At 52.6% G+C, this 27,987-nt stretch overlaps 1 protein-coding gene across 5 annotated transcripts in view; it reads left to right on the top strand.

The window, feature by feature from the left end:
* The window catches only part of Ralgps1 (Ral GEF with PH domain and SH3 binding motif 1), a 237,172-nt gene that overhangs the window by 198,349 nt on the left and 10,836 nt on the right, over positions 1-27,987 (top strand). For 2 of the 5 annotated variants that reach the window (XM_052182229.1, XM_052182230.1), the window contains 8 exons: positions 899-1,036; positions 2,411-2,504; positions 6,429-6,496; positions 14,436-14,562; positions 15,531-15,688; positions 17,742-17,793; positions 26,082-26,165; positions 27,282-27,387. In XM_052182229.1, coding sequence (XP_052038189.1) covers positions 899-1,036; positions 2,411-2,504; positions 6,429-6,496; positions 14,436-14,562; positions 15,531-15,688; positions 17,742-17,793; positions 26,082-26,165; positions 27,282-27,387 — 827 coding nt within the window. The remainder of the gene's footprint in view (positions 1-898; positions 1,037-2,410; positions 2,505-6,428; positions 6,497-14,435; positions 14,563-15,530; positions 15,689-17,741; positions 17,794-26,081; positions 26,166-27,281; positions 27,388-27,987) is intronic. The other 3 variants (XM_052182233.1, XM_052182232.1, XM_052182231.1) reach the window with 3 other exon arrangements.

The raw sequence follows: 27,987 nt of genomic DNA, 5'->3' as shown, positions 1-27,987 counted from the left end.
ACATGGGCATTGCCGTGAAGGGCAGGCATTCGCTTCTCTTCACTTCTCCAGACAGTCTGTAGTGCAGCTTTGCAGTCAGCCAGTGAGAGCCATGTGGAAGCTCACCCTTCCCCCTTCCCTTTCCCCTTCCCCCATACCCAACCCCTGCTCCGCACCAGCCAGCAGAGTCTTGGTTTTGTATCACATCTTATTTCTTGGTAAGCATTTCCGGAAAAATCTCTGCCTGCCTCTGTTTTTTGGTTTTGTTTTGTTTGTATAGAGAAATATCTCATTCTTAACTTCTTCTGTCCCTTCATTAATTCACAATTGTATGAATATATGCACATATGCAGGGGCAGCCAAATGCCACAAAAGCTGTTCTCCTGGGCGTGGCAGCTTAGACTGGGTTCTTAAATTTCATCAGTCATTAAAAATTAGGCTGTTATTCTCCATTTGGATTATAGGTACAAAACCTTGTTGGAGATTATGCAAATTAGACAGGCTAGAGTCTGCCTGCATTGTATCCATTTCGGTTATTACTCAAATGTTTGATGTATAGTTGAACACGAAGAATGAATTAGTTAGAATTCAAGTCCAAATAGTATGTTCCAGGGCTGGAAAGATGGCCCAGCAGTTAAAAGCACTGACTGCTCTTCCAGAGGTCCTGAGTTCAAATCCCAGCAACCACATGGTGACTCACAATCATCTGTAATGAGATCTGATGCACTCTTCTGGGGTATCTGAAGACAGCTACAGTGTACTTACATATAATCATATAATAAATAGATAAATCTAAAAAAAAAAAAAAAAGCATGTTCCATTTCCACACGTTGCCTTTTAAACCTTCTTGCCCAGGAGACTATTTAACTTGGGGTTTGTAATGTACCCTAACATAACTCAATGTCTCCTTTAATCGTAGGAATCTACCTTCTGGACTTGATCTACATTGATTCTGCATACCCTGCCTCTGGCAGCATCATGGAAAACGAACAAAGATCCAACCAGATGAACAACATCCTCCGAATCATTGCTGATTTACAAGTTTCCTGCAGCTATGGTTAGTACCTTACTGCTCCAATTGTTAATCTTGCGTTGCTGCAGTCTGGATCCAGCATGTTGTCCAGAAAGCTTCAAGCATCAGGTTAGCCCCACAAAGCTCCACTGAAATACCTTGAGCTTTAGACATGGGCTAGACCTTTTATGCATTTCCAAAGACTGCAAACTAGATGCCCCTAGTTCTTTAGTTACACATGAGAAGCACAGTTTGACTGTCCAGTGAGTGGCATGTCCCAGGTCTGGCTGGCTCTGGATCTACAAAAAGCCTGGTGGGAAGCTCCAGACAGCTCTTCTTCAAGTGGACTTGGGTCCAGATTCCTTCTCCTTGTGATTCTTCCATTCAAATCCTCCCATAGGCTCTGCACTAGGCTGGCAGGAGAAAGAAGCTGACAGGGTAGCTTGTCAGCCAGATCTGCAAAGGCTGTATATCACTTCTGCCACAGGAGGCCAGGCCATGCAATCTAGCTGTGGGCCTAAATGGAATGGGGTAATGACTTGGTAAGCAACTGGCCAGGCTCTGCTGCCTATGGCTAGATGGCAGAAGGGGAGCAGGACAGCCGGTGCCTGGAATACAGAGAGAGGCTCACTAGAGACTTCCTATAGCTGGAAGTCAGAATGTTGTTCACACGGGCACCGATGTTATACAAGACTGTGGCCTTGATGTTATTGTCCTCATGTCAGAGGTGATGACAGCAAGAAGGACTTAGAGGCGCCTGGAGCCTGGAGATTGAGGCCCCTGCTGCTCACAGGACTTCTCCTTCCTCACAGCCTCTCTCCTTTCATGGCTGCCACCATTCTCAGGAGTGCAGTGACAGGGAAGTGGCTAAGGAGAGTGAAGTGGCTAGGCCCAGTCGCTCCAGGAAGGCGGTGACACAGTGTGGCACAGGCTGCACAGGCTTAAGTAGAACCTTGCCTTGCCACCTCTCAGTGACAGAACCTTCGCCCACTGCCACCATTGTTCCTTTTATGATGGGAGCAGCCTTTGTCCAACACAAGCCAGAGTTAAGGCTGGAACAGATGTCTGTTAGTTACCTGGCGCAGAGCCTACCCCCTGAGATGGACTTCCATACTGGCTGGGTGGCCTTGCATTCACACAGGAGACAGCCCAACTATCACTGGAAATCTATTTGGGCACAGACACGTTTCTGGTGTGTTCTGAAGGCCAGAGCTTTATCTTTCCCCAGCCTTAGTGTCTCTCTCTTTCTCTCAGCCAGATGCTGAGATCACTCTCCACAAGGGCAGAATTCAAACCTGACCCCCCTTTAGGTCCTGGTCCCAAGGACAGTGAACCAGCCTCAAGATCCCAGGCGTGTCTGCATCAGTGGTCCCTGGGCTGGGGCCATCAAGCCTCTGAGTTTTGTTGCAACTGTTGCAGATCACCTCACTACCCTGCCACATGTGCAAAAGTACCTGAAGTCTGTGCGCTACATCGAGGAGCTCCAGAAGTTTGTAGAAGACGATAATTACAAGTAAGTCCTTGTCCACCCTGAGCAGCCTTCCTGTCCACTGTTGTCCTTAGCATCCAGGTGCCTGCAGGTGACCTGAGAGTTTCCATGCCCCACCAGCCCTGGCCCCAGACCAGTGTTGTCTGTCCAGCCCTCAATACCTGCCTTTGTCCCAGTCCCTCCAGCCCCACCTTCCCCAGCTGAGGAAGGTGATGTGTCACTTTCCCACTGGGCCTCCATAGCCATGCATGATGCAGGCTCTCAAGGGGACCTTTAGCCCTGGATAGAAGGTCAGCTGGTCATATCTTTAGGTCAGTGTTCTCCAAGGTCCTGGTCACAGATGGAGAACGCAGGCAGTCCCTGGGCCTCTCAGCTCTCTGCAGGACTCTCCATCTGGCCCTAGTCAAGGGCCCCAGGCACAGTCTCCATGCTTCTCTGAATAGATGTACTTCTCAGAAAATCCCTAAAGGCCCAATACATCTCTGTCTGCCCTGCAGTTCTCCCTTCACTGGTGCACCGGCATGTGCACTCTGCGTGGTTCAGGATCTGAGGACGGAGCAGGGTTTAAGTAAACTCTGGCTGTCCATCTTAGCTGGACATACTCTCTCTACTCAGTGCTTTCTCTGACCTACATCAAGGCAAATCTCAGCCATCTTGTGATTGATCATCGGCCCCCCGAGTGTCACTGTCACAGAATCCCATCTCCCTGACTCCTCCTACCTAGTACTGCTTAATCTCTTGCAGCTTTGTGTCGAAAGCCTGATCTTGTGTCATCTCAGTATGTGAAAATGACCCAGAGCCATGGCCACCAGTCGCTTAACAGATTTGGGAACAACTGTTCGGGCCTCCCTGCCTGGCCAGTGCAGCAGCAGTGGCTCAGAGCTCTAGCTGTGGATCCAGGTCACGGGCTGGGGCCTGGAGACCGACCCTCTCTTAGCACTCCACGAGAGGCTCCAGTCACTCTGGGAAACAGACATCCTGCCCTCACTGTTGCTATCCCAGCATCCATCAAAAGAAGAACGGTGCAGAGGTGTGCGCTAGCTTATGGTGATGGGAGCACGGATGTGGGCCAGAGGTCACGCTCAATCTGCATCCATCACAGACAGAGCTCATTTTATTTACAAAGCGTTTGCTGTTCCTGAAGAGTGGCCTGGAGTGCGAAATTATTCCCACTTAGGTTCTAGTATAATGTTTTCCATTCGTGTTCCAATCTCACCATTAAAGAGACAGTAGTTTTTCATTAGCACTAATACACTTTAAGGAGAAAAATGGCCTATAAATACTTGTGAACATGAGACAATCCTTGGGCAAGCTGCACATTATGAGTAATTACCCCTTCCATTCTGAAGAAGTGGAGGACCGCCCCCCACCCTCACCCCCTGTGCTAAACAACAGCCAGCCTGGTGCTCATAAAGGCTCTTTGTTGGGCCAAGCTGGGTGAACCCAGGGAGGAGAGCTGCCTTCCTGCCCCCATCATGGAAGGCCCTCTTTCTAAGGAGGTCCTGTTTCTAAGTGGCAGGATGAGAGCAGGGTGTGTGATTCTGCCAGAGTACTGAGGGCTATGGCCAGTTCACACCTAGAGGTGGCCCCTCAGTGCCAAGAACGCAAGACCCAAGGACATTGGTAACCTCGCTCTTCTGATGCCTGGCCAGCATCTGCCTTGATTCTCTGCCAAGGGACCTGACCAGTGTCGTCTCATTCTCCATGTTAGTGTGGCATCAGTTTAAGGAAACGACCCACTCCCACCACTTAGAAAGCAAGGCCAGCATGAAGGAAGCAGGCATCTGAACACTCGACTGTGCATGGGAACTTTATACATGGGAAAGGGTGGGTAAGTGGGAGAATGCAAGGACAGAGTTGACTCGGCTGGATCATACTACTCTCCTTGCTAGTTATAATTAAACATCTTAAATTTAATTCAACACAACAAAAGGAAACCGAAACAAAAGGGAAGGAATGATTACTCTTCATGTTAATATTTATTTATTGCACAAAATCCTACTTTCTGGGGCAGCAGAGAGAGCTCAGTGGGTAAGAGGCCTACTCCTCTTTCAGGGGACCTGTCTTAGGGCTTCTATCCCTGCACAGACACCATGACTGAGAAGCAAGCTGGGGGGAGAAAAGGTCTAGTCAGCTTATACTTCCACACTGCTGTTCATCACCAGAGGAAGTCGGGGCGGGAACTCACACAGAAGGAGCCTGGAGGCAGGAGCTGACACAGAGGCCATGGAGGAATGCTGCTTACTGGATTGCTTCCCATGACTTGCTCAGCATACCTCCTTATAGAACCCAGGACCACCATCCCAAAGATGGCCTCACCCACAATGGCCAAGACGAAATCACTAATTAAGGAAATTCCTTACAGCCAGATCTTATGGAGGCATTTTCTGAATTGAGGTTCCCTCCTTTCAGATAACTCTAGCTTGTGTAAAGTTGATGTAAGACACATAGTACAGTTCCCAGCAGCCACATCAGGCAGCTCACATCTCCCTGTAATTCTAGCTCCAGAGGGTCCAACAACCTCTTCTGCCTCCTCGGGCACACACACACATGCACGGTACCACAGTGTGGAACACATACACATAATTAAAAGTTATATATATATATATATTTCCTAAAACAGCTTTTCTAAGACTCATAAAATGAGTCAGGGAAATCATGAAGAGGCCTGAGTCTGGGTGTTTCCTGTGACTGCCAGACCTCAGATAATAAAGCCTGATAAGCCCTGCCCCTAGCTGGACCTCACCAGCCTCCAGGTTTTTGATAGTTGTGCCATGTTTGGACCCCACCCTCCAAGTGTATAATCATACTCAGGAACCAAAATCCCCGCAGCTGTGTTTGTAAGGGAATTCCGTTCTTCCCACCTGCTGCTCCCCTGAGCCTGTCTGAACTCTGCCCCTTGCTCAGCCAGGCTCCTCAGGAGCTGCCCGTCCCTTGGAGAGCTGAGCTTGGTCTCCAGCTTCCCCCAGGCCTGTGTAGACCTGATGGCCTCCTGACACTGGGTGCTGCTGCTAAAGAACGCTCAGGCCTGCCTGGGTTTTTCCCTCTTGCTTTGCTAGGGAGGTGAAGAAGTCCATGAAATTCAGAAGCTCATCAAGAAAGCCTCAGAGAGGAGGGCGTCTCTCAACTCTCCCCGACTCCAGTGTGCCTTCCCCACTGCAGACCAGCCCCGATGGTTACACCTTCACCTTCTTCCACACCCACCCTTGGCTTCCCCTCCTAGGCCCCTGTGCTTGGTGCTCTTTGCTTCCCCCTACTTCCCCTCCTCCCCCTCCTCCCCCTCCTCCCCCCCTCCTCCTCCCCCTCCTCCTCCTCGAGCTGCATCCCACCAGTTGTGATCAACTCCTCAGCCTCCAGCAGTCCCCGAGTGCTCTGTTTCCTATGAGGTGTTGAGCCAGCCTGCTCTGGTTTCTGTTTTTGATTTTTGTTTCATGTCCTGAGTCTCCTGTTTCATCTACTTCTTCTGTCTCATCACCTTGATGTTCAGGTTTACTTAAATTCAGCTCATGTTCTTATAGGCCCCCCCTCTGCTCAGAAGCCACCTCCCAAGGTGACCTGGGGTCACTCTTTTTCCCTTCCCTTCTGTGAGACAAGGTGTGAGGTATTGCTGGACCACGGTCTTGATTCCATTTGAGAGACGCTTGAGTGGCTCTCCATCCACATGTGTGGAGGAGCTGGACGTTGGTTCCTGCCCCGCTGGCTGGAAGGCCCATCACCTAGCATTCCCTTTCCCACAAGTGGACAGGAGGTTCCCTTCATCCCCCAGGGCCATCTCCATATCACCAAAGGACACCCCACATTCCAGCCTGGTCCTATGGAGTCTGCTTTCAGAGTATTCCTGAGTTCTGTGAGTCTTGAACAGCCACCCTCGCCCTGACAAAGCTGCCATCCCTCCCCAATCCATGGTAGACCCGAGCTCTCTGACCTTGTGAAAATCTTTTGTTTCAGGTTGTCACTCAGAATTGAACCAGGAAGCAGCTCTCCAAGACTAGTCTCTTCCAAGGAAGATCTTGCAGGTATCATAGTTCCTCAGAATCGTACAAAACTGCTCACAGCCTCGACAGGTGCCGAGACAGGCCCTACCCGGAGCCCAAGAACACAGTTGGGCTCACTGCATGGCAGGCTCAACTGTCCCTGGGTACAGCACCTTCCACTAGTCTGCCAGACTCCTGATAATGCTAGACCCCAAGAGATCAGACCCCCAACTTAGAAGCATGCACAAGGTGATCTTCCCCTAGACCACCTTGACCCTTGTCCTCAGCCTGCCCCAACACTTGCCCCAAAGAGGATGTACCAGATACATTAGATTTATCATCTCTGAGGGAAATGTACTGTGTCACTAGCAGTAGGATTCTAGGAATCTGATGTCAGAGCGAGGCTCTAGCTTTGTCTCTCTGTCTTTCTGGGCCTCCATAGTCTTCTCTACAGGTAGGAATGAAGACTCTTACTGCTCTTAGACCGTTGTCACCCCTGATGCTGGGGTGAGCACAGGCCTGCCTTGTGCTCTGTCCACACCTATTCACTGTCAGAATATGCTTGGGGTCAGCTGATTGTTGTTACTGTCATAACAGTGGCCCTCCAGTCATCATGCAGCCAGCTCATAGGGCTGGAGCTGGTCAGCATTGCTGTCTGGAGAGAGGCTAGATGACTTCAAGCAGCACATTCTCCTGGTTGTAGCTCTCCATCACTCCAACTTGGGTTCTGAGCTGCTGGACCTTAGCCAAGCAGCTCTGTCCCACTGGGCTGTGTTTTTCTTGTATGTAAAATGGAGATACTGAAACCACCATCCCAACAAGACAACACTGAAATGCCGCTCAGGTGCTCAGCATAAGAAATAGGTGGAAACTACAGCCTGGTGTCACGCTATCCCTCCACCTTGAGCTCCTCAGGTCAGCCTCTCCATACTTCCGGCTAGGGTGTGTGTTGGCAGGACTAGGCCCATAGAACTCTCAGGAAACACTCTGCCAGCTTCCTTCAGCCCAACCCTGCTGCACAGCCTCTGTCCTGTCTCTGGAATATGCCCTTGGCTTTCTGTCTGCGCCAGCCTCCGCTATCTCTGAGTGGTAAGCTAGAATCTTCTTTTCACTTCTGGGCTCCCCTTCTCGTGAACCTTGGAAGGTGCTGCTGTTCAGCCCTTGGAACCACCAGGGCTGTTGAGTTAGTGCAGTCTACAGTTGTAGTGCTCATGGCGTCTCTAGACCCCTGTATGATGTATCTCCTCGAAAGCCTACTGGCTTCCCTTGCAAATGGCCATTGGCAGCGGTGGCTCAGAGAGCTATGGTTCTGGCCAGGTTTCTGCTTTCTGATCTGTTACTGTTCTAGAACTCTCCCCCAAGCAGACTGCTCTCTGAGATGCTCAGGTACACACTCTGCCTGTGTACATGTCATCAGGGCTGCCCCTGAGACATGCAGAATCTCGCCCAGGCCTCTCTCGTTAGGGAGCTGTGATGAGGTGGTGGTTGTTAGTGGGATTCTGTCACTGAACTAGCCTTCAGGCTTTAGCTGAGTGACACTGCCCAAGCCCCCAGTTGGGTCTGGTTTCCCTAGGGCCGCAGGCTCTGGATCCCAGACAGACTCACCCAGTTTCTGTATAGAATTACATATAGCCACACGTTTTTTGTCTGTGTGTGCAGCTGTGGAGTTGGTTTCTTGGGATGTGGGCCCCATAGTTTACTTCCTGCCCAGCCTCCCACAGGGCTTTGTAGGCCCTACATCATGCCCTTGTGTGGCAGTAGCCTGCATGGCCTGACCCGCAGTCATCTGTGTACTCATTTGCCCTATGCCTGTCTTCTCCAAACAGTAAAAGCCACTGAGAGACAGGTCTCCCTAGAGCCTGACAAATACTTGTGGGTGAATCCGGTGCCACCCATTCAGCTCTAGCCTCAGAGTTCCCTGCTGGGCCCCGTGGGTACCTGTCCTTGAGAGCAGCTCCAGTGTGGGCTGGCTGCTGACTCTGCACAAACCATCCAGAAAAGTGCCGAGCCCAGCAGTTCCTGTACTGCAGAAGGAGCTCGCCTCACAGGAGTGTTTTCCACCAACTTTCCAGTCCCTGGCCTCAGCCCTAAAGCAGGATGTCAGGGTTTATGTTGATCACCAGAGAGCCAGTGGCTTTCTAGAAAGCTCATAGCCCTTCAGTGACTCAGGTTTTCCCCCTTGAAGTGTCAGAGGAAAGATAAGAAGCCCAGAAGCCCATGGATCAGCATCCCAGGGTTCCTGCAGACGGTGGTCGGAGGGGCAGCTCCAAGGGAGCCTTCTGGGCTCTGGCACTTAACTGAGCTGCGTGGCAGGAACTCCACAGGACTGAGGGACAGGAATGTGCCTCTTGCAGTCCCAAGAATGGGAGGAACGTGGCCTCCCTCTGCTCCTCAGAAGGAGCTAGGCTCCAGTTCAAAGCTGTGCCTAGCAGTTAGATACCCCCACACTTGCCAAGAAAAAGCCTTTAGATGTGCTCCTTCATTTACACCAGGCTGTTAGGCTGCAGGTGTGTGTATAACAAGCATTTGCTATGAACTGGGTACCTGGCAGTAGCCACAGCATCCTGGAGCCTGTGTCTTAGTTGGGGAGGCAGGCAGCAAAGGCCACGTACAAAAGGTCAGGCACGTTTGGAGCAAAAAGAAGCCAGTGCAAACAGACCAAGATGGTGTGTGAGAGGGGCTATTTATGACTTCTCTAACCAGCTCTTTTCAGGGACTAGGAGACCTTAACCCTGCACAGATAGCAGCCATGACCTTCTCGGGAGCCTTGAAAAATATCAGCAGCAGTCTCTGAGCTGCAGCTGTTCTCTTGGCCTCTGATGGCCCCTGGACCCAGCCAAGAGCTGCCCCCATTTTGCTCTGGGGAAATGGACATGTGGGCAGTTTGTGCCCACAAGGAGACAGAAAGGAAATGGAGGAAGCTAACTCTGGTTTTGATCTGTGGAGAAAAAAATGGCCAGGGATGCCATGTTTCCAGTTTCCCTCTTCGTGGGATGCTGTTTATATAAATGAGCTAATATTTTCCTGAAGAGAAAAAAATCACATGTAATGTTTCATAAGGTTGCCCACCCCAGTCCTAGAGGAGCAGTGATGTCTGTGGATATCTCGGAGCTAGTGAAGACAGTTCCAGACCTTGCAAGCTTCCTCCACATGGCTTCCCCTCGGGACAGATTTCCTCTCCAGAGCTATGTGTTAGCCCAGGAAAATCCCGGTCCTGGCCCCTGCCTCTGCCCTCTCCACTTTAAAGTTGATATCCTGCATACTTTTCTGTCTCCATGTTTACTACCTGGAGGCAAGAGCACTGCTGCCAGGCCAGCAGACCTGTGCGTAGAGCCTGCTGCCGGGCCAGCAGACCTGTGCGTAGAGCCTGGCTATAGTAGCTCTGAGCTATCAGCTCAGGAAGTCTTCAGGCCAGCTCAGATCACAGGGCTTTGGAGCTCCAAAAACTGCTAAGCCAGAAATGCTGCTACCGGCACAATGCCTCTTGGGAATGTTAGTTCCTGGTCATCTTGGGTAGGCTCTGCTGACATCTAAATAAAAGACAGTATGAGCCTGCCACCTGAGCTCCAGTGGAAACCCAAGGATGCACATCTAGTCCCAACTCTAGTGCCACCTTGGAACTTAGGGCAGAAAATAGCACTTAATGTCACACATTCTGTGTGTCAGCATCAGGGTAGGCGGGGCTGGCACTGGGGTCACTTTGAAGGCTTGTTACACACATGACTGGTACCTGTTGTAGGACAGCAGCAGAGCAGGACACCGCTGCAGCCTCTTGAAGTAGCCTAGGCATCCTCAGAGTGCAGCAGGCTCCTGCTTGGCAGCCGACTGTCCCCAGAGCAGACAGTGGGAGGGCAACTAGAAAATGGTGAAGTGACTTCTCCATGAGCCAGCCTCCAAGGCCAGGCAGCCTCACCTCAACCTTCCTCTGAAGCTGGTCACCCTTACATCCTCAGGGCTGAGTGAGACACTAACTCACAGTGCCCTGGCCCTAGTGTGGAGCCATCTTTCAAGGCCATTGTGGTCTGTGGTCGCACTGTTGAAGTGCTTGATGAATAGAGCCTGGGTACAAGGGGGAGACTCCCTCCCCTAACACCCTTCCTCTAGAAACCTTTCTCTTACTCAGAATGGGGACCTCGAGAGAGCTCAAGGGCTAGAAACAGGCAGCACAGGACTTCAGCCTGATCCATCCAGTTCCATAGCTCTGCCGAGGCCCAAGCACCTTGAGTGCCAATAGCTTCTGAGCATTTGAAGTCCCTTCTCCGTGGCCTGTGAGGCTTCAAGGAGAGCACAGTCCACTTCAGCCCAGAGATGATGGACGGTGTTTCTCAGAAGGAAATGAGCCGGACCTTCTGCACAGAGACAGATCTTGACTGCCAGTGAGACCCATGAGAGCTGCACGTGTGAACAGCAGAATGTGTGTGAACAGAGAAATGAGCCGCTCCCAGGCCCCGCCAGAGACCTGGCTATAGGAAAGTTTCCACACACAGACTGTAGAGGGGCCGGACGGCCCAAGAGCTACAGGGCTCTGCAGATCCAAAGGGGCTGAGTTCTGGACCTCAAAGGAGGGCTCTCCACAGGAGCAGATGGGAAGCCGAGGACACGGAACCCTTGAGTTGGGTGACAGCCCGCCCTGGCCTCTCGAGGCTCAGAGTTGCGCTGGCTAGAGATCCAGATGGCACAGTTGCAGTGCCAAGGAGGAGATGGCATGAGACCCTGTCTAGCTGGGGCTAGGGGTGGGACTGGAACCCAAGTTTTGTGACTTCAAGTTTCTACTTTCCCCTCTGCAACAGCTGCCTCCCGTTATTTTCCAATGTGTGAGATTTGGAAAGGCCAGCTGGATCAGGATAGTGCTAGCCGAGAGCAGAGCCTGGCCAGAAATCCTTGAGAAGAGATTCCTCTGCCCACAGTGTGGACTCCCCTCGCAGGTGCTCATCTGCCCAGTGGCCTCCAGATGTCGGCCCACACTGGACTTGTCCATGTGCCCCAAATCTGTGCCCCAGGTACATACCACTCTACACAGAGGGTTACTCTCAGCCCCGTTCCTTCCTGGCCACCCCCCAGACATGTCTTGTACATATCTCTCCCTCAAAACTGTGGCTTCTACATGCCCACATCCAGTGACTCTTAAAGCCAGAGGAACTTCCTAGGATGTGAGTCCTAAGCCCATCCCCAGACCCTGCCTGGTGGGACAGAGTCTCTGCTGGGGCCCTGCCGCCTGCCCTCTGAGGTTTTGCACACACTCTTCTTTCTACTTGTGCCATTGCCTGTGGCAGGCTCCTCATACCAGGCAGTGTGTCGAACCTTCCAGAAGTCTTGTCTGATCGCTCCCCTCTGTTCCCCAAAGGTCTGTAATATTGTCAAGTGGACAAAGTGTGTACCATTAGTTCTGGCAGGGAGCAGGCACTAAGTCAACATCAGAGGGCGCCGGTATCCGCAGCTTTGATCTTGTCATGCTGTTGGTATATTGATCATGACTATTCTCCCATTAGAATGTGTGCTCCTGCTGAGCGGAGCTCCCTGGATGCCCCTCTCTCCCCTTTGATTGCTGACTGTTGCTCTCATGCAGGTAGAGCATCATGAATTTTCCTATCCTTGGCCCAGGGGCAGCCCCAAGGTCTGGGCTTCCTAACCATTGTGGCAAAAAGAGAGACAGTATATGTTTAACTCTTTATAGGGAAGCAACAAAGACCAGGTTTATCCCTCACGTAGATCCAGGGCTTAGAGATGACCTCCCAAGGCCATCCAACCTGTACGCACAGACACAGACAAGAGCCCAGGCTTCCTGACTCCAGGACCAGAGTCAGAGTCCCTTTCTGTCACCAAACGCTATCTGGGATCCTGGCCACTCTGAGGCAGTTAGTAGAAGGGCGTTTTGTTTTGTTTTCCTATTGCAATCAATGAGTGGTCTGTTGGGCAGTATGTTGGTTTCTTGTAATGAAAACCAGATTTTTTTTTCAGCATATCTGCCTGCCTACAGAAACTGTCAGTTCTCATATGGCCCCATAAAACTGCTGAAGAGACAGCCACTTAAGGAGCTTTAAAGATTATTCATGGAAAACTTATGCTGAGGAAAAATTAAAGCAGTCCTTTGAGATAGTTAAGCCACACGGTCAGTTTTTCCAGCTGTCTACGCCATATCTACTCTGCTGTGTAGACCAGAGCTCCAGCTTGTCACCATCCCTACCCTGCCTGAAGACATGACCAACAAGCATGCTGGCCACCCAGCTCAGAAGGCACGTGTCCTGGCACTGGCACTTGGGCGCCACCCCAGGCTCGGAGGGGCAGGAACATGAGGCCTTTCGGGTAGCAGAGGGTGTCGCTTACTGGCAGAGGCTCCTCATCTGGGTCCCAGGCCAGTGGAAATTCCTCTGTTTCCTCGTCAGACCTAGGCTGTTGGTCAACAATGCTAGGAGAATGTGGGGGAGGAGGGGCTGAGACCTTGAGCCCAGAGAGCAGCAGCAGCCCTGAGAGGCCCCAGAGGCCACAGCTCCTCCACTGGGGGCCCCGCCTACTCTTCCCAGCTGGTCCAGGGGCATTTGAGGCCAGGCTTGCCTCCCAGGGCTCCAGAGAAGAAAGGGAAGGGGTGCATCCGGGCCTAACTCTGGAGAGAGGATCCAGAGTTGAGTGGGAACAGCCAAGCCAGCTCTGAAAGGCTGCGATAACTCAGAGTGTGAGCAGAGCTGGGGGACAAGAGCTATGTGGAGCCAAGTGAGAGCGAGTGTCCTCAGAGTGGCCCAGGGAGGCAGCAGCCTACTGCAGCCATGTGGCTGCCTTACAGCTCCAGGCCTCCCCATGTCTGACCCATACCAAGCATGCTGGAGTCTGCAGGCTGGGGCATGAATGCTGTGAGCTGCTCACAGACAATATGGAGTGGACGCTGTGCTGGCCTCTCTCTCCTTTCTCAAGGACATCTGCCCAGCACTTGTACCCTGAACCCCAGCCTACAGCCTGCTGCACACTGCGGTTTGCACCCTCGCCCCTGTATGTAGCACATCTGTAAGTCTGCCTTCTCCTCTGTCTAATGGGGCGGCAAAGAGACCTACCTCCAGGCTCGCAGCACGGCCCCAGAGCACCAAAGCACCGTGCCAGTCGTGCAGTAGTCTGCCCTGATTATCACCATGGTCACTTCTGCTTCAACACCAGGGCCTCTAGGCTTCTACTGCAGGCCTCGTGCAGAGGATCCTTGTGATTTGACCTTTAGAGAACGGGCAGGGGTGGGAGCACGGTGACTCAGGCAGTGGGGCCATCACTCTCCTATGGCTGCTGATAAACAGGGGCTCCACCCTCTGGAATTTTCTCTTAGGGCAAAAGCAAAACAAAACCTCGTGCTGCTCATTCCTCTCTTCCTCTGTACAGCAGCCGTACCAGCTGTTTCCTCAGAAGCAGAGACATCCTGTGTTCCAGACTGTAGGCCAGAGGCTACTCCTTAGGGCACTGCAGGGCCGACCAAGAGCCTGGGCATTGGTGCCCAGATTGCCTGTGACACACATAGCCTCTAAGGACAGCCCACTCTTCAGGGCAGATCTGTTGTATCCTGTGACGGAGAGGCAGAACCTCAGAGCAGCCAATGCCAGCATGCAAGTCCTGGCCAGGGACAAGAGGGTGGACAGAGGCATAGGTGCAGTTCCAGCTGGCCCAGCTCAAGGCCTCCCATATACCTGTCTGGGCTTGCAACGTCCAGGAAGGGCCTTAGCTTTAAGGTTATGCTTCTGCTTCTGTTCTTAAGGATGGGTCATCAGCCAGCTGCCTGGCAGAGCTGCCCAGCTATTGGACCTGGGCACCTCAGGCCTCCACTCTGGGAGTTGATGATATCGGGAGGGAAGGGTTAGTGTCTGATGGGTGGGAAACTGCTGTAGGCTTCATGTGTCTTACACATAACAACCGGAGAAAGCTTGGAGCCCAATTCCCCTGAGTCTCTGCCCTACTCTCAGCCCGACTCCTGCCACCACACTCTCTCTCTTTCTCTCTGCTCTTTCCATAGGCCCCTCTGTGAGTTCCAGCTCCGCCAGGTTCCGCCGAAGGCCCACCTGTCCTGATGCATCTGTGGCCGGGAGCCTCCCAACACCACCAGTCCCCAGACACAGGAAGAGCCACAGCCTGGGCAACAAGTGGGTGACTGAGAAACTCTCTTCCGGGGTGAAGGAAGGCTAGGTCCTTCCCCATCCTTGTTTAGAAGCTCTTGATGTTCTTGGCAGACACACTCTCCTAAGGCTGGTGTGAGCTTAGAAATGCAGAGGGGCGACAGGCTGCAGTCTGCGCCACCAGCAGGGACCAGGGCTCAGTAGCTAGTGAAGAAATGTGCCTAAGCTCAGTCAACAGCTCATTTAGGGAGAACTGAGTCCAGCAGACTCCAGAGACCATCCTCAGGGCAGCAGTGTCTCAGAGAACCTGCTGTTCACTCGCCCTCTGGGGCCCCCAGCTGGGGCGCATAGAGGTCTTCAGCATTGCTGGGGAAAGCTATGCCTTTATCTTCTGGGCACTGGCCACAGGTTCCCAAATAAGGGGCACCCTTTGTCTCTCCCCCTCTTTCTTTCCATCTTTCCTTCCACCTGCATCCTAGCACCAAGGCACAGATACCATCCCTCTTGGCTAGTCCTTATGGAGCTCAGAAGCCAGAACAGGATTGAATGTTTTGGGTCCCTGGTGCCTCCTCTTCTCTAGTCATTGCCACACACCCATGGTCACCATCTCACTGAACCATGCAAACCTCTGAGCAGCTGCTGACATGCTCACTGCAGGCCTAGCAGGGTCACAAAGCTCTGCTGCTCCTCAGGATGGTCTACCAGCCTGTCACCTTGGCCTCATCTCCCAAGCCTCACCATCATCCTGAGACCTCGGCAGGGCACAGGCAGGGCAAGCAGCATTAGTCTCCCTTGACAGGGGGAGAAGTTGAGGCTCAGACAAAGGATGTGACTTGCCCAAGGTCACACCATAAGAAGGGGCTAAGCCTGGTTCACCAATGGGCTCTGGGCAGAGGCATCTCCAGTAGTAAGTCCCTGGCTCTGGCTTCCGGGGCCAGCGCGCCACTGTGCTCCCAGGATAAGGAGCTGCTTCTCTCTTCCTCTCCGTTTTCCAGTCTGATGTGTCAGTTGAGTGTAGTTGAAAGTAAGAGTGCGACATTCCCATCGGAGAAGGCCAGGCACCTGCTGGACGACAGTGTCCTAGAGTCCCGCAGCCCCCGCAGGGGCCTCACCCACACCTCTTCCACCGCCATCACCAACGGACTCTCCCTAGGTAAGCGTCTCTGGCCTGTGCATATAGGCAGGGGCAGCAGGCCCAGTTTGTGCTCTGTGTCTGTCTCTGTGTCACTGTACTGTGCCCAGTGGCCCTCACCCTTAAAGAATGGCTCCCTACAAGAGTCTTCTGCTACAGAAAGAGCCCTGGGTCAGCCTTCTTCTGGTGGTCCCCAAATAGACAGTCAAGTTGAAGAAGGAGGCTAGACTTGAGTCCACCTCAACCGCCTGAGGTCGGCTGCTACCTTGGTGGCATTTATGTCCCAGGGGGAGTTCAAAGCCTTGCTTGGAGCAGTAGGTGGGTGGTCCATTGCTTCCTGCTGTATGCTTAGAAAGTTAACCCAGAGGAGGCTGAAGAGAAGCCAAAGATGTGAGCTCCGGGGATGGCATTACCATACTGTACAGTGGCAGGAAGAGAGCCTGTCCCATGGAGGTTCAGAGACAGAGCTGCTGTTGCCAGCAGAGAAATGTTGATATTAGGGGCTGAGGTTAGCACGGAACTGCATTAAGGATCTCAGGTCATTTGTGACAGATGACAACATCCTATGTTTGCCGTCACCAGCCCAGTGCTCTCTTGATGGCCCTTGCCTTCCAGAGTGCCTGTGTGTTTGTCTCCTTTAAATATGCCACTGCTCCTAGCGATGGTGGTGGACTGGAGTTTGATCTGGTGAAGACAGTGGGCAGGAGCTTGGAGAAGCAGGCAGCAGGAACACCAAGTGGGCATCTCATGCCACATAGCCCTGTGAAGTTAGACCAGTCTTGGGAGTCAGGAAAAATTTTAGCACAGGGCAGCAGCCTCCTAGAAATTTTGTGATAAGTCTCATATCTGCCTTCTGTCTTCAGAAGAGGTCATCCTGTTTGGACACAGGCAAAAGTGTAGGAAGTGTGGGGCATTGCATTTTAGGCTCAATAGGTGTGGCTTGAAAGAAATGGTTCAGGCTCCTGAGCTAGGGAAAGGCAGTCAGGCTTCTTCCTGAGCCTTCGCTGTGCTCTTGGGCACTGACCCTCCAGCCTGGTAGTTCCACTCATAGGCTTCATCCTAGCGTATAGGATGGGACCTGGGTTCTTATGGACTTCATGAATGCACAGTTGAGCTCAGCGCAGCTGTTTGACATCCAGGAAACTCTGAGCTGTGCCTGAGTCTGGGCTGCCGTTCCAAGAGCGAGTCAGGTGCTGTGCTGACCAGCATCCAGGGGAGATCACAAGATTGTTTGGCTCCAGCTCATCAAGGCAGGGAACTCAAGACTTTCTGCTTGAGCTGAAAGCTCTGAGAAGGTGACAAGAGTGTGTGCCCTGATAGAGGTCATGCTAGGCTGCGCTCCCCACCCCTGCCCCTGCCCCATGCAGCAGGGAAGAGGGGTCCTCTCAGGCCAGGCTCCTCCTTTACCTTTTCCCACGGCTCAGTCTTGGAGATCTTTCTGGCAGAGCCCTGAACTTTAGCGCCTACAAAGACTAAGACAATACAGAGGCCGGGCCCACAATGCACACGCCAGGAGAGAAGCAGTGCGCTGCTCACTTAACCCCAGGCCTCGTGAGCCACGTGTCCCACTCAGGCCCAGCAGACCACAGTCAGCCACAGAATGTGGGTCTGCAAGAGAACAGGAAGGCAAAGGATCCCAACTTAGGCCTTAGCAGTGACTCTGTGGGCAGGGAACAGCACTGACGCTCCCTCACAGCCTCCATGTATCTGCTGTGCAGGCAGATCCATCTGCCTGTCCCAGGGGCCAGAAGTGCTCACCCTGTCTATGCCCTCAGGAGAGGCCCTGGGGCAGCAGGCAGGCAGCAGTACAGACAGACTTGAGAACCCTGGCCTTACAAGCCAGAGGGTAGGGAGTGGGAAGGGAGTGGAGGATGCTCTTAAGAGTGGTGGGACTGAATGTTCTTTGAACCTCCCCAGAGAAGAGACAGAATAACAGAAATTCAAGTCCTTTTGTGACCCACAGGGTCAGAATGCTGTGAGCTTGGGGACCGGGGCCCAGTGACTGGGAGCCCAGGAAAGCAGCCCCTCCCTCTCTTCGAGGCAGCCGTGCTCACTGATCTGTGTTCCTTTCCAGGCAGTAGTGAGAGCTCAGAGTTTAGTGAAGAAATGTCTGCAGGGCTGGAAAGGTGAGTGTGGCCTCAGCAAGGCCTCGCAGGGCCCAGCGAGCTGGAGTCAGGGGCCCCTGCCCCACCCATACGTTACATACGCATAATTACATGGTCACACCTCTGTGTATGCACACTAAACACTAATCTCACACACATGAATACAGGTGGACACATTCATAATTCATTTATACACTCATGCATTTGTGGATGTATACACAGGCTTAGAAAGTGTTCTCTGCCTACTCCCTCTCTTCCTTTGTCAGCTGACATTCAGAGCACTTGGTCTAAGCCTGCTAGGGGAGACCTGGGAGCCTGGTAGGCCTGCAGTGAGTCCTGGACCTCTAAGCCTCTTGGAATCCTGTTGGAAGTCTTGAGATGGGCATGTGGCTCCATCTAGTGATATCTGAGAGTATTGCACCAGTGCAGCCTCAGGCCTCCGACAGTTTGGAACCCTACTGCCATGCATGGTTGTGACTCCCATCAGCCCCATCTGTCCCAAGTATCTCATCAAGAATTCACCTGCAGCATCTAGTCCATGTCCCAATACTTCCTGGGCCACCATCAGGAATCCAGGAAGACTTGGCACTGCAGGTGGGGAAAGGTACCTTGGTGACTAGAGGTCTAAGGACACACAGGGAAATCTAGTGATGAAAAAGGTCCCCAAGGTGCAGGTCTTCAGGATGGTCCCTCCACCAGTGCCTAGGGGACAGTGTGCATCTGTGTTTCCTCACAAGTACACAGCCTTATGTGTACATGTGCATAGTTATACAGTCTATCTATATACACGGCCATGGTATACATGGTTACATGGCTATGTGTACATATGGACACAGCACAGACTCTCACATATACATATGCACAATCTCATACATAGGCACACATTTACATGTATACTTACAGTGCTTATTCCCAGTTACAGATGCACAATTTCACTGTCACCCCTCTGTGTGCATACACTAAACACAAATTTCACACCTATGCATGCACACAGGCAGACACATCCTTAATTCATTCATATAATCCTGGTTATGTGGGTGTCTGCATTCACATGCATGCAGTATACATTATACCACACAGTGCAGACACACACGCACCTGTGCATGTGCCCGCTCCTGTTTTGAAGCTGAAGCTTCAGTCCCTGTAACCGAAAAGTGCCCAGAAGAAATGGACCTGCCTGCACACTTCCCACAGGACAGAGAGACTGGCTGGTGGCCCAGGCTGAGTGTTCCCTGTGCACAGGTTCTGTCTGGCCACTGCCGTGCATAGACTGCCTACAGCCTTGGAGCTCCCCCCATAGCTGTGAAAGGAGAACCCTACAGGCCCCACGAGACAGACCCCAAACCCCTTGCTCAAAGTGGGGATTCCTGGGGCCAACCTGTAAAAGAAGGCTACAGGCAGCCCAGCACCTCCCTGGCCCCTCCAGCGGCATGCCCAGGCAGCAGCACACCTGTGTGTCCCCTCCGTTGTTTGTCCTGTCACTCATCCATTCCTCCTCACTCATCAGCCACTCAGTAGCTGCTTAGTTAGCACCGCTGCCTGCACAGGAGCCACACAGGCAGGCTCTGTGGGCCCGTTAGTACTGACTGCGAGTGGAGCAGCAGGGAAGAGGGTGGCAAGGGGGCATTCCTTGCACAATGGGAATGATGTCGTATGCCATCATGCCCACTGCAGGCAGTGGTATTTTGATCTAAGTCACTGGATGTTTGTAGCAGATGCTCTCAGGTAAACTGTCTCTGAGCACTGGGCTCCTTCTGGCTCTTCTGTGCATATGCCTGTCCCTTGAACAGCCCTGCTCCCGGCAGCCTTTCACCTACTATGCCCAGAGGCCATCTTGGCTGAGGAGGTATCAGTGGGGCTGTGATTACATCTCATCAGAACCCAGTCCCAGGCAGGCCAGAGGAGCTAGAAGCTAGCTGACCCTTACCCAGGGGTCCAGTTAAAAGTCTTCTCCCACCGTGTATCTGCTCTTGTGCCTGCTTCAAAGAGAGTCTGCTTCCCAAAGGAGTGTGAGCAGTCTGAGCTTTTCTGTAGACTGAGTACACAGAAGAGCACCACTCTGTCTCTTCACAGCTCAGTCACCATCTTGTCACTTCCTGAGCCCCCTTCATCCTAACCTTCAGGCAGCCAATGCTCAGCCCCACTGGGTCCTCTGTGTGCTCCCAGGTCTCTTCCAGACTACATGTTCCTCCTCTTCATAGAGGAGTGGCTTCTAGGTCTCCCCTTGGCTGGTCCCAGAGGCCAGCATCTGCCAGAAAGAGCCTCCTTACCAGATCCTCACAGATGTCATAAGGTGTATTGCGTGCTAGAGCAAAGGCAGAAGATATGGGGTGAGGGTGCAGAGGGGGCTAGGCCCCCTCGAAGGAGTAAAGGTATGAAGGGGGTGGAGAGGTGGCTAGTGTGTGACAGAGTCCAGAAGCTATAGTCTTTAACTGGCTAACCCTGACCCATAGCCTCCCCAAGCCCTGGTCGTGAGCTTTATCCAAGTCAGGGTGGCACTGAGCCAGACACCAGTGTAAACAGCAGACAGATGCCAGAGCAGGGGAAGAGTAAGGGTGTGCCCAGTCTTCTGCGATTGTATCAGATAGCCCTGACCTCAGGGGCGAAGGTGCGTGCCACAGTACGAAAGCCTCACTGTGTATGTGTGCCACCTCCCTGAGGACAGGGCGTGCAAGCCTGGTGTGTATAGCACAGCAGCACTCAGTGGCCTGGAGAGGGTTGGAGGCAAACACTGGGCTAGGTTCTAGCCAGCCTCAGGCCCTAGAGACCAGGCAGCCTCAGGGTGGGCAATGGCCGCTTTGATGCCTGATTGAAAAGCTCTAAGATGAAAACAAACATCACCCTTAGGGCTAAAGTCTTTTTTAAAAAGAGATATTTAAAGGAGGAATGAAATGGGTTATGAAGTGAATAGAAACAGAAAGATGGACGCATGCAGCAGCCTTGGCCTTGTCATCTCTGCTTCACAGGATTGCCACCCTCGTAGTCTGTAAACTTGCACATGTGTCAGTCTCTTTCCTACTCAGAAAAGGGTTGTTTGGCATTCCTAAAGATGTTATCAGAAATGATCACTGATTGTTTCTGAAGAAGTGATATAGCAAGTCTGTCAGAGTTCATCACAAATCCTCCCCAACCCTCTTCCCAAACCTCGACAGATGGGTGGAAGTGGGCAGTGGGGGGGGGAGGGGCGGGGCGGGGCAGTGGTGAGCAGTAGCAGGCTTGGAGAGGACCCTTGAGGGTGTGAGCCCCTTTAGTGGAAGAGAGGAAGGGGCAGTACAGCTCTCTCTACAGTAGAGGGTTGTCTTTGATCCCTGCAGGAGTGGGGACACAGAGTTCACTCCCAGCACACAGTGGTTGTCCAGTGGGGTGACCTGCATCAGCTGCAGGTTCAGGCAGCTTCTCGAGGAGTTTGCTGAAGGGAGCCATTGTGATGGTCCTGAGGCGTGAGGATACAAAGTGGGTTCTAGGTCATGAGCTGGGGTGAGAAAGGCAACCTATGAATGCTCAGGGTCTCTGGGGCCTTCTACAGGAGAGGCTTCTCCATAATATGTTCTGCTATCTTGAGACCAGGAAGCGTAATGTCAGGTGCCTTCGTTTATCTGAGTCTAAGTTCCTTGGCTGTGCAGTAGAGAATCACACGATCAACACTCGGCCTAAGCGTAGAGCAGCTGCAGGAGGAGTTGATGTGGTCTCTTAGCAGTGTGCCACAGTATGCCGCAGTGTGCCGCAGTGTGCCCAACAAGAAAGCTGCCGAGACAAGGGCTGGAGGAGGGAGCACACATACCCCAGGTTGCCATTCGTAGACTCTGTGGACTGGAATGATGGTGGTTTCCACCAACCGCTGCTGGCTTCTATGGTAGCACTAGTCTGGGGAGGGTCCTTGGAAGGTGGTTTATGCAGTCTCTGCCCTGGGTGAGGTTTCCTGTTGGTCTTAGTGAGTGGAATCACCCACCCTTCTTACAAGAGCAGCTGACAAGGGGAATCATGGTAGCAACAGAGTGCAGATCTGCCGCTCAGAACGGCCCAGCCATGCAGCCTTCCTCAGGGCCAGAGAATGCCAGGAGATGAGTCAAGTCTCCCAGACCCCAAGTTTTGCAGTATTTGGAGAGAATTAGGCCTAGCTCTGGAGCAAGCAGTTCCCTCCTCTGTTGCCCACTTGTGTGAGTGACAGAACTCAGAGCCCAGGACCTCAGCCCTCATCAGGGATCCCTGGTTTCCGGCTTCTGTGGACTTGCCCATATGTGTGGATGAGTTTCCCTGACCAGCGTATAGGGTGGCAGCCCAGTTGGATGACTTGCCAGCTAACTAGATGGTTCTCTGAAGATGCCATATCTTGCTTTCCCTCCTTAGAGGTGAGTGAGACTCCCGCAGACTCCTCTGGAGAAGACTAAGCAAAGGGGTCTGGGCTTGAAGCTTGACTTCTGCCATGGCTGTCAAGGCTGGATCCTGTCAGTCAACAGCTGTTTCTGGGGAGTCCACAGCTCATTCTGACTCCTTCAGAGCCAGTGTCTGGAATTGGATAGGCCATCCTTCTGTCTGCCTGTCCTTCCTGCTGCATCTCCAGGGTGCTTGCTGTTTCCACTGCACCCCACCTTTCTGAACCTCTCAGCACACAGAAGGTATTAGATGCCTCACAATGCCTATGCACGTACGGTGGTTTTACCCAGCCACTGAGCCAGATTTCCAGCCCTGACCTGGGTCCTGATGACCAGGAGAGAAATCTGGCTTCATTTACCCTCAGCCACTCAGGGAAACATGCAGTGTTTTACCAGGATGGTTTCTAGGCACTATTTAGTGACTCCAGGACATTACCCAAGAAGGGCATGTACACAAGGGGAGCAGGGTCCTTCAGATGGGGTTCCTTGGGAGTCAGGCTGGCATGTCCTGCCCACAAATGAGAGGAACTCACCTGTAAGTGACCCAGTGTGACTGGTGACTTCTGCGGCCCATCAGGGAAGTCAGTGTGGCTAGTGCACAGAACCATGCGGGCCTTTCCACACATCACTCCTAGTGTGGTTGGGGATATGAGACAGGAGACAAATGTAGGACCAAGATCCAAGGGCCTAGATATGGTTGTCATCTAAGATGTATTCTGCTGTTCCTCCACCTTCTATATGAGCAGCTGCCTTCTGAATTTCAACTTAGAGACACCACAACCTGGTGCAGACCTGGGACCAGGGCTTGCTCAGCCCAGGTGCTCATGAGGTGGGTGGTACAGGCGGCTTCCTCTTCTGGTGTTGTGGCCTTGGGCAAAGCGACTCCCCACCTGCAAGCCTGAGTTATCTATGAGGCAGGGCTAGGAGCAGTGCCTACCTAGTAGCACTCTGGTTAAGTGAGGCAGTGATTGCTGCTGAGCACATTACCTGCCCCCATCTCCTCCTCACTCCCACCATCCCTTCCACCTCCTCTCTAGCCCGGCAGCAGCCACCATCTCATCTAATTGCCATCATCGTCACTGTCATTGTCTTAGGAACCCTGTGGGATAAGCTGTTCTGTTTGATTGTTTGCCTACCCTTTCCCTAGAGCGGACGTCCCATAAGCCTCTGGTCTGGTATACCACAAATCCATCCTGAAGTGGAGGGAGTCTGAGAATATGTGTTCAGCTGCATCTTCTCAGATGTTCCTAGGAAAGAGTCCTATGGCTCTGCAGTTGGGGCCCCATGATTTTGGGAGCTCATTAAATACTATCGTCCATTTGTTCTGCATTTTGTGGTATTTGAGGGCAGTGGGGAGGGGCCAGGCTGCCAAGTTCCTGGGGTGGAAGATCCTGGCTGCTCCAAGCTGGCAGGAGCCTCCTCCCCCAGCTCCCGGAGAGAAGGGCAGATACTGACTGCCCTGACTCTCCTCTAAGGGGTGGGGAAGGCCACCATCATGCTGCCTTTCATACCTGGGATTGCCACATGGCTCCAGGGACAGGCTGTGGTGTCCACCCTCCCTGTGGGACAGTGAGACCCTTTACCCCATCTTGGAAGCAGGCCTTCTCTGGACACTTGCACCTTCATCCCAAGAGCAGTCAGCATTTCCTCTGGCCTCAGTGTCTTCATCTTAAGTAGATGTGAGAGCAGCACCCCTTTTGTAGGGTGGGGTGGGTGTGTTCTCGAAAGCACGTGGATGGCACGTTGTAAATATCTGACAAGACACACATGGAAGTTCTGGGCAGCCCATGCAGAGCACAGAACTGAGAAGTACCCCACCCAATCTGAGACGATCCTCCAACCTGAGAATTTCCTGGCCAGTTAGCTTTGTGGACATGGACACAGACACAGCTGTGGGAGCTGTGACACTCAAAGAGGCAGCAAGTAGGAGAGTGGAGTGCTAGCCAGGCCCGGCACAGAATTGAGGTGTCAACAGTGCCCAGAGTGGCACCCGTGTTTCAGCCCCTTGCTCTCTCAGGTGGAAAAAAATGCATGTCTCCTGGCATAATGAGTGGTTTGGGCTGTAGTCAGGTAGACCCTTATTCACAACTTTGTTTATGAGGCCTATACCTTGGACAAGTAGATCCTCATTGCTTGTTGAGCCTCAGCTTCACCCTTTGGGAAGGATAATATAGCAGTGTTCGGACTAGCATGGTGAGAGTCAACACAGGCCTGCTGTACATGCTTACATCACCACCTTAGCCTCTTTGGTCTGTCTGTGTGACCTCAGTGAGTGAGATGTCTCTGTGTCTCTGTTCATGTGTGGTCCCTCACACTGGACTCCCCTGGAAAGGGCCTGAGTGCTGACTGCCTACCAGCCTAGACTGATTGGAAGAAATAGATTTCAGGCTGCTCTGTCCATTCTAGCAACATCTGTCAAGGATACAGCCCCAGGTGACCTCACAGAACAGGCAGTGCCTCCTCACCACCTTGGCCACTTCAGACAGTCTTAACTTCCTACCACTTTAGAGGAACAGGGAGAAGACCTTCAAGAGGATGGTAGAAGGGAAGCTACCAGCTCCAAGTGGGAGTCCTGACAAGCAGAGGAAGGGGCATATCTTAGGCACAAAGAACAACAGAGGACAGCACCTCAGAAAACTCTGTCAGAGCTGGCTCTGAGATCCCAACCAGTGGCTGGGGAGGACAGCCCCCTAGGAGAGCAGCTGTCCAGCAGTGGCCAAGAGCTGCTGTGGTCCAGGACATGTGTCAGGAACAGGAAGTGGTGACACCTACATGTTACACCCACTGGCAATTACAGCCAGTAATGGTCTCAAGGACGAGTGGATCAGCATGCACCCAGTCTACTGTGGATGGAGAATCGGGCAGAGCAGGGTCAACCTTGACTACCCAGAGACCTGCTATCTCAAGGACTTGGGTTTATCAGCACTTAAAACGGAGAGGCTGAAGGGCAGAAGAGGGGGATCCTGAGAGGCTGAAGGGCAGAAGAGGGGGATCCTGAGAGGCTGAAGGGCAGAAGAGGAGGATCCTGGATCCACCAACAGAGATGACCAGCCCTGAACCTGGCCTTCTGAAGATTAGACCCAAGATGGCAATCAGAAATGTCTTCTTAGTTGGAGGACATGTGTGATATTCATGGCTACAATGAGAGACGCAGTCCCCAGGCCACACATACTAGAGTCACTGGCAATAAACAGCAGCCCAGGCTAGCTGTGGACAACAGAGAACACATTTGGACAAGAAGGACTTTATCTGGCTCTATACAGACAATTCTGTCAATCACTGGCCGCCAGGCAGAGAAACTACAGGTGGGGATAGAGTCTACATCAGAGCCAGGAAAGGATGGGGCAAGGCAGTGACTGAAGTGTCGCGCTTCCCTGGTTGAGGAGCAGGGGAAAGAAGCCAGGCCAAGCCTTAGAGAGGCCCTAGAGCCAGAGCCCTGGGAAGCCATCAAGCTCCAGAGGCAGGTTCAAGGACACTGGAGCCAGCAAGGAGCCAGTGCAGAGGTAAAGTGTAGCACCGGGATCCAGAAGCATCCTGGTGATGTCACTGCATGTGACCTGGCCAGATGTGCAAGACTGCTCATCATTCTATGCTCTGCACACTTTTGTCTTGGAACCCATGGACAACATGGCATTTCTGCTAAACAGCTCACCTCAGATTCTTTTTGGAGAATCCAGAAGAAGGGTGAACAGTCAAAATGTTCATGAAATTGTCCAGTGAGATACTCCTGCCTTCCTAGATGGAGATTTGATGGGAAAGTCTCTTCCCTGGCCAGGTGGCTCCAGATAGATCCTAGATGTGCAGTAGTGGGAGCAAGGGACCCAAGGAGGGAGGAGGAGGGGCTGGGCTGATCTACACTGTCAGGGATGCTCTCGCCTCCTTAAGGATCAGCTGGGGTTTCCAGACTGACTAAAATGTACCCCCTTTCCTCTGAAGCAGGGGACGTCTTTATGCCACGCTGGGGCCTAACTGGCGGGTTCCAGTTCGGAATTCTCCCAGAACGCGGAGCTGTGTCTACAGGTATACATTTGTTCGTGTTCCCATTTGACAGATGGTTTGGGGGTGTTTACTAAGGGAAAGGCTCTGTGCCAGATGTATCATAACACTATCTCGGGTGCTCCAATTGCTCTGGAGAGGTATGGGGCCCTCGGGGAGAGAAGGGGGCCGTCAGAGGAAGTAGTACTGGAAGAGTGATGGGAATCCGGGAGAGAGGAGGAGCCATCAGAGGAACTAGTGCTGGGAGAGTGATGGGAAGTAGCCAGATGACTAGAGAGGGGTTCCCAGGGCCAAAGCTCCCTGCAGGACAGACCTGCCGCTGTGAGACAATAGGAATAGGGGCTCAGTGAGGGTAGGAAACCAGAGATGGCTTTCAGATGTGGCTGGGAGGTGGGTAGAGCCACATCCAACAGGAGCACATACTACCTGTCCCTTAACCACAGTGGGACCCAGGGAAGTTTAATGGAGAAAGAACCATGTGGATGGGGAGGGTATGGGGGAGGCAGGGATGGAAGCAGGAACCAGAGAAGATACAGTGGCTTTGGTGGCGAGGTGGGATGACAACCAGACATGGTTAGGACCTAGGACCAGAGCATCCTTGGAACTAAGTTGCAGGTTATGAGTTAGGGAAGAGACATTCCCAGGGTCTGACCTCACTACTGGCTTGGTGACCAGCTTGGTTAAGCCAGGTGCCTGTGGACATCCAATAAGCAGGAGCACAAAACTCTTTAGAGACTTGGACACTGTCACCACGACAGTGCCCGATCTCAATGGAGTGGGTGAAAGAAAAGCCAGAAGGAAAGGGGAGCAGACTGGGCTTCTGTCACCTTTCCACTGTACCCTACGACTGCACCCTCTGGCTAACACAAGGACCTGCCAGAGCTGGGCTGCAAGACATAGACCATAGGCATGAGCACAGGGAGCAGGCAGGGGGAGTGGCGGGCAGGTCAAGGTGGAGAAACTGGGTGAGAGCTTTCTGAGGGACCTTACCCTACTCTTTCTTTGGTGTCTTGGCCCAACCAACCCCGAGAGTCCTCTGACTGTGGGAACATTATAGACTCACCTGGGAGGCGCAGTGGGTGGGAAGGCACTAGGTTTCAGCTGCTCTGGGGCTGTATCTAACTGAGAGTCTCCCTTCAGCCCCACAAGCTCTTGCACCTGTACTGTGGGAAGCTCAGCCGCTGTGCCCACTATGGAGGGGCCTCTGAGACGGAAAACCCTGCTCAAGGAAGGCCGGAAGCCTGCAGTAAGTCACACATGGCATTCATCAGAGGCAGTGTGGGCTCAGGAGGTCTAGAGTCCTGCGGTCTTAGTTTGGATTTCTCTTTGCTGTGAAGAAACATCATGACAACTCTTATAAAGGGAAACATTTAATTGGGGCTGGCTTACAGTTTCAGAAGTCCATTATTATTGCAGTAGGAGAAATAGTGGCATGCAGGCAGACATGGTTCAGGAGAAGGAGCTGAGAGTTCTACATCTTTACCCACAGGCATCATGAGACTGCCCTACTAAGTCTAGCTTGAGCATATGAGAGCCCAAAGCTCCTGTCTACACCAACGCACTTCCTCCAACAAGGCCACACCTCCTAATAGTGCCACTCCCTATGGGCAAACATTCAAACACATTCCTATTCGGACCACCTCACCTGCCAACCAGGCTCCTACCCCTGGCTGTAACCATTGAGAGGGGAAAGGCCTCGGTTTCTCTCTGTGTGACTTAAGATGAAACTACATGGAATCCTGGAGGCCATCTGTGGCAGAGAGCCAGCCTATCAGTGCATGGGCAAGTTAGAGCCATGGCGGTAGTCTAGAGGATAGACAGGTCTGGGCACACAGCCCCAGGAGGC

Source organism: Apodemus sylvaticus, chromosome 5 (genome assembly GCF_947179515.1).
Source record: "Apodemus sylvaticus chromosome 5, mApoSyl1.1, whole genome shotgun sequence".
Lineage (NCBI taxonomy): Eukaryota > Metazoa > Chordata > Mammalia > Rodentia > Muridae > Apodemus > Apodemus sylvaticus.
This window is presented reverse-complemented; position numbering and strand designations above follow the sequence as displayed.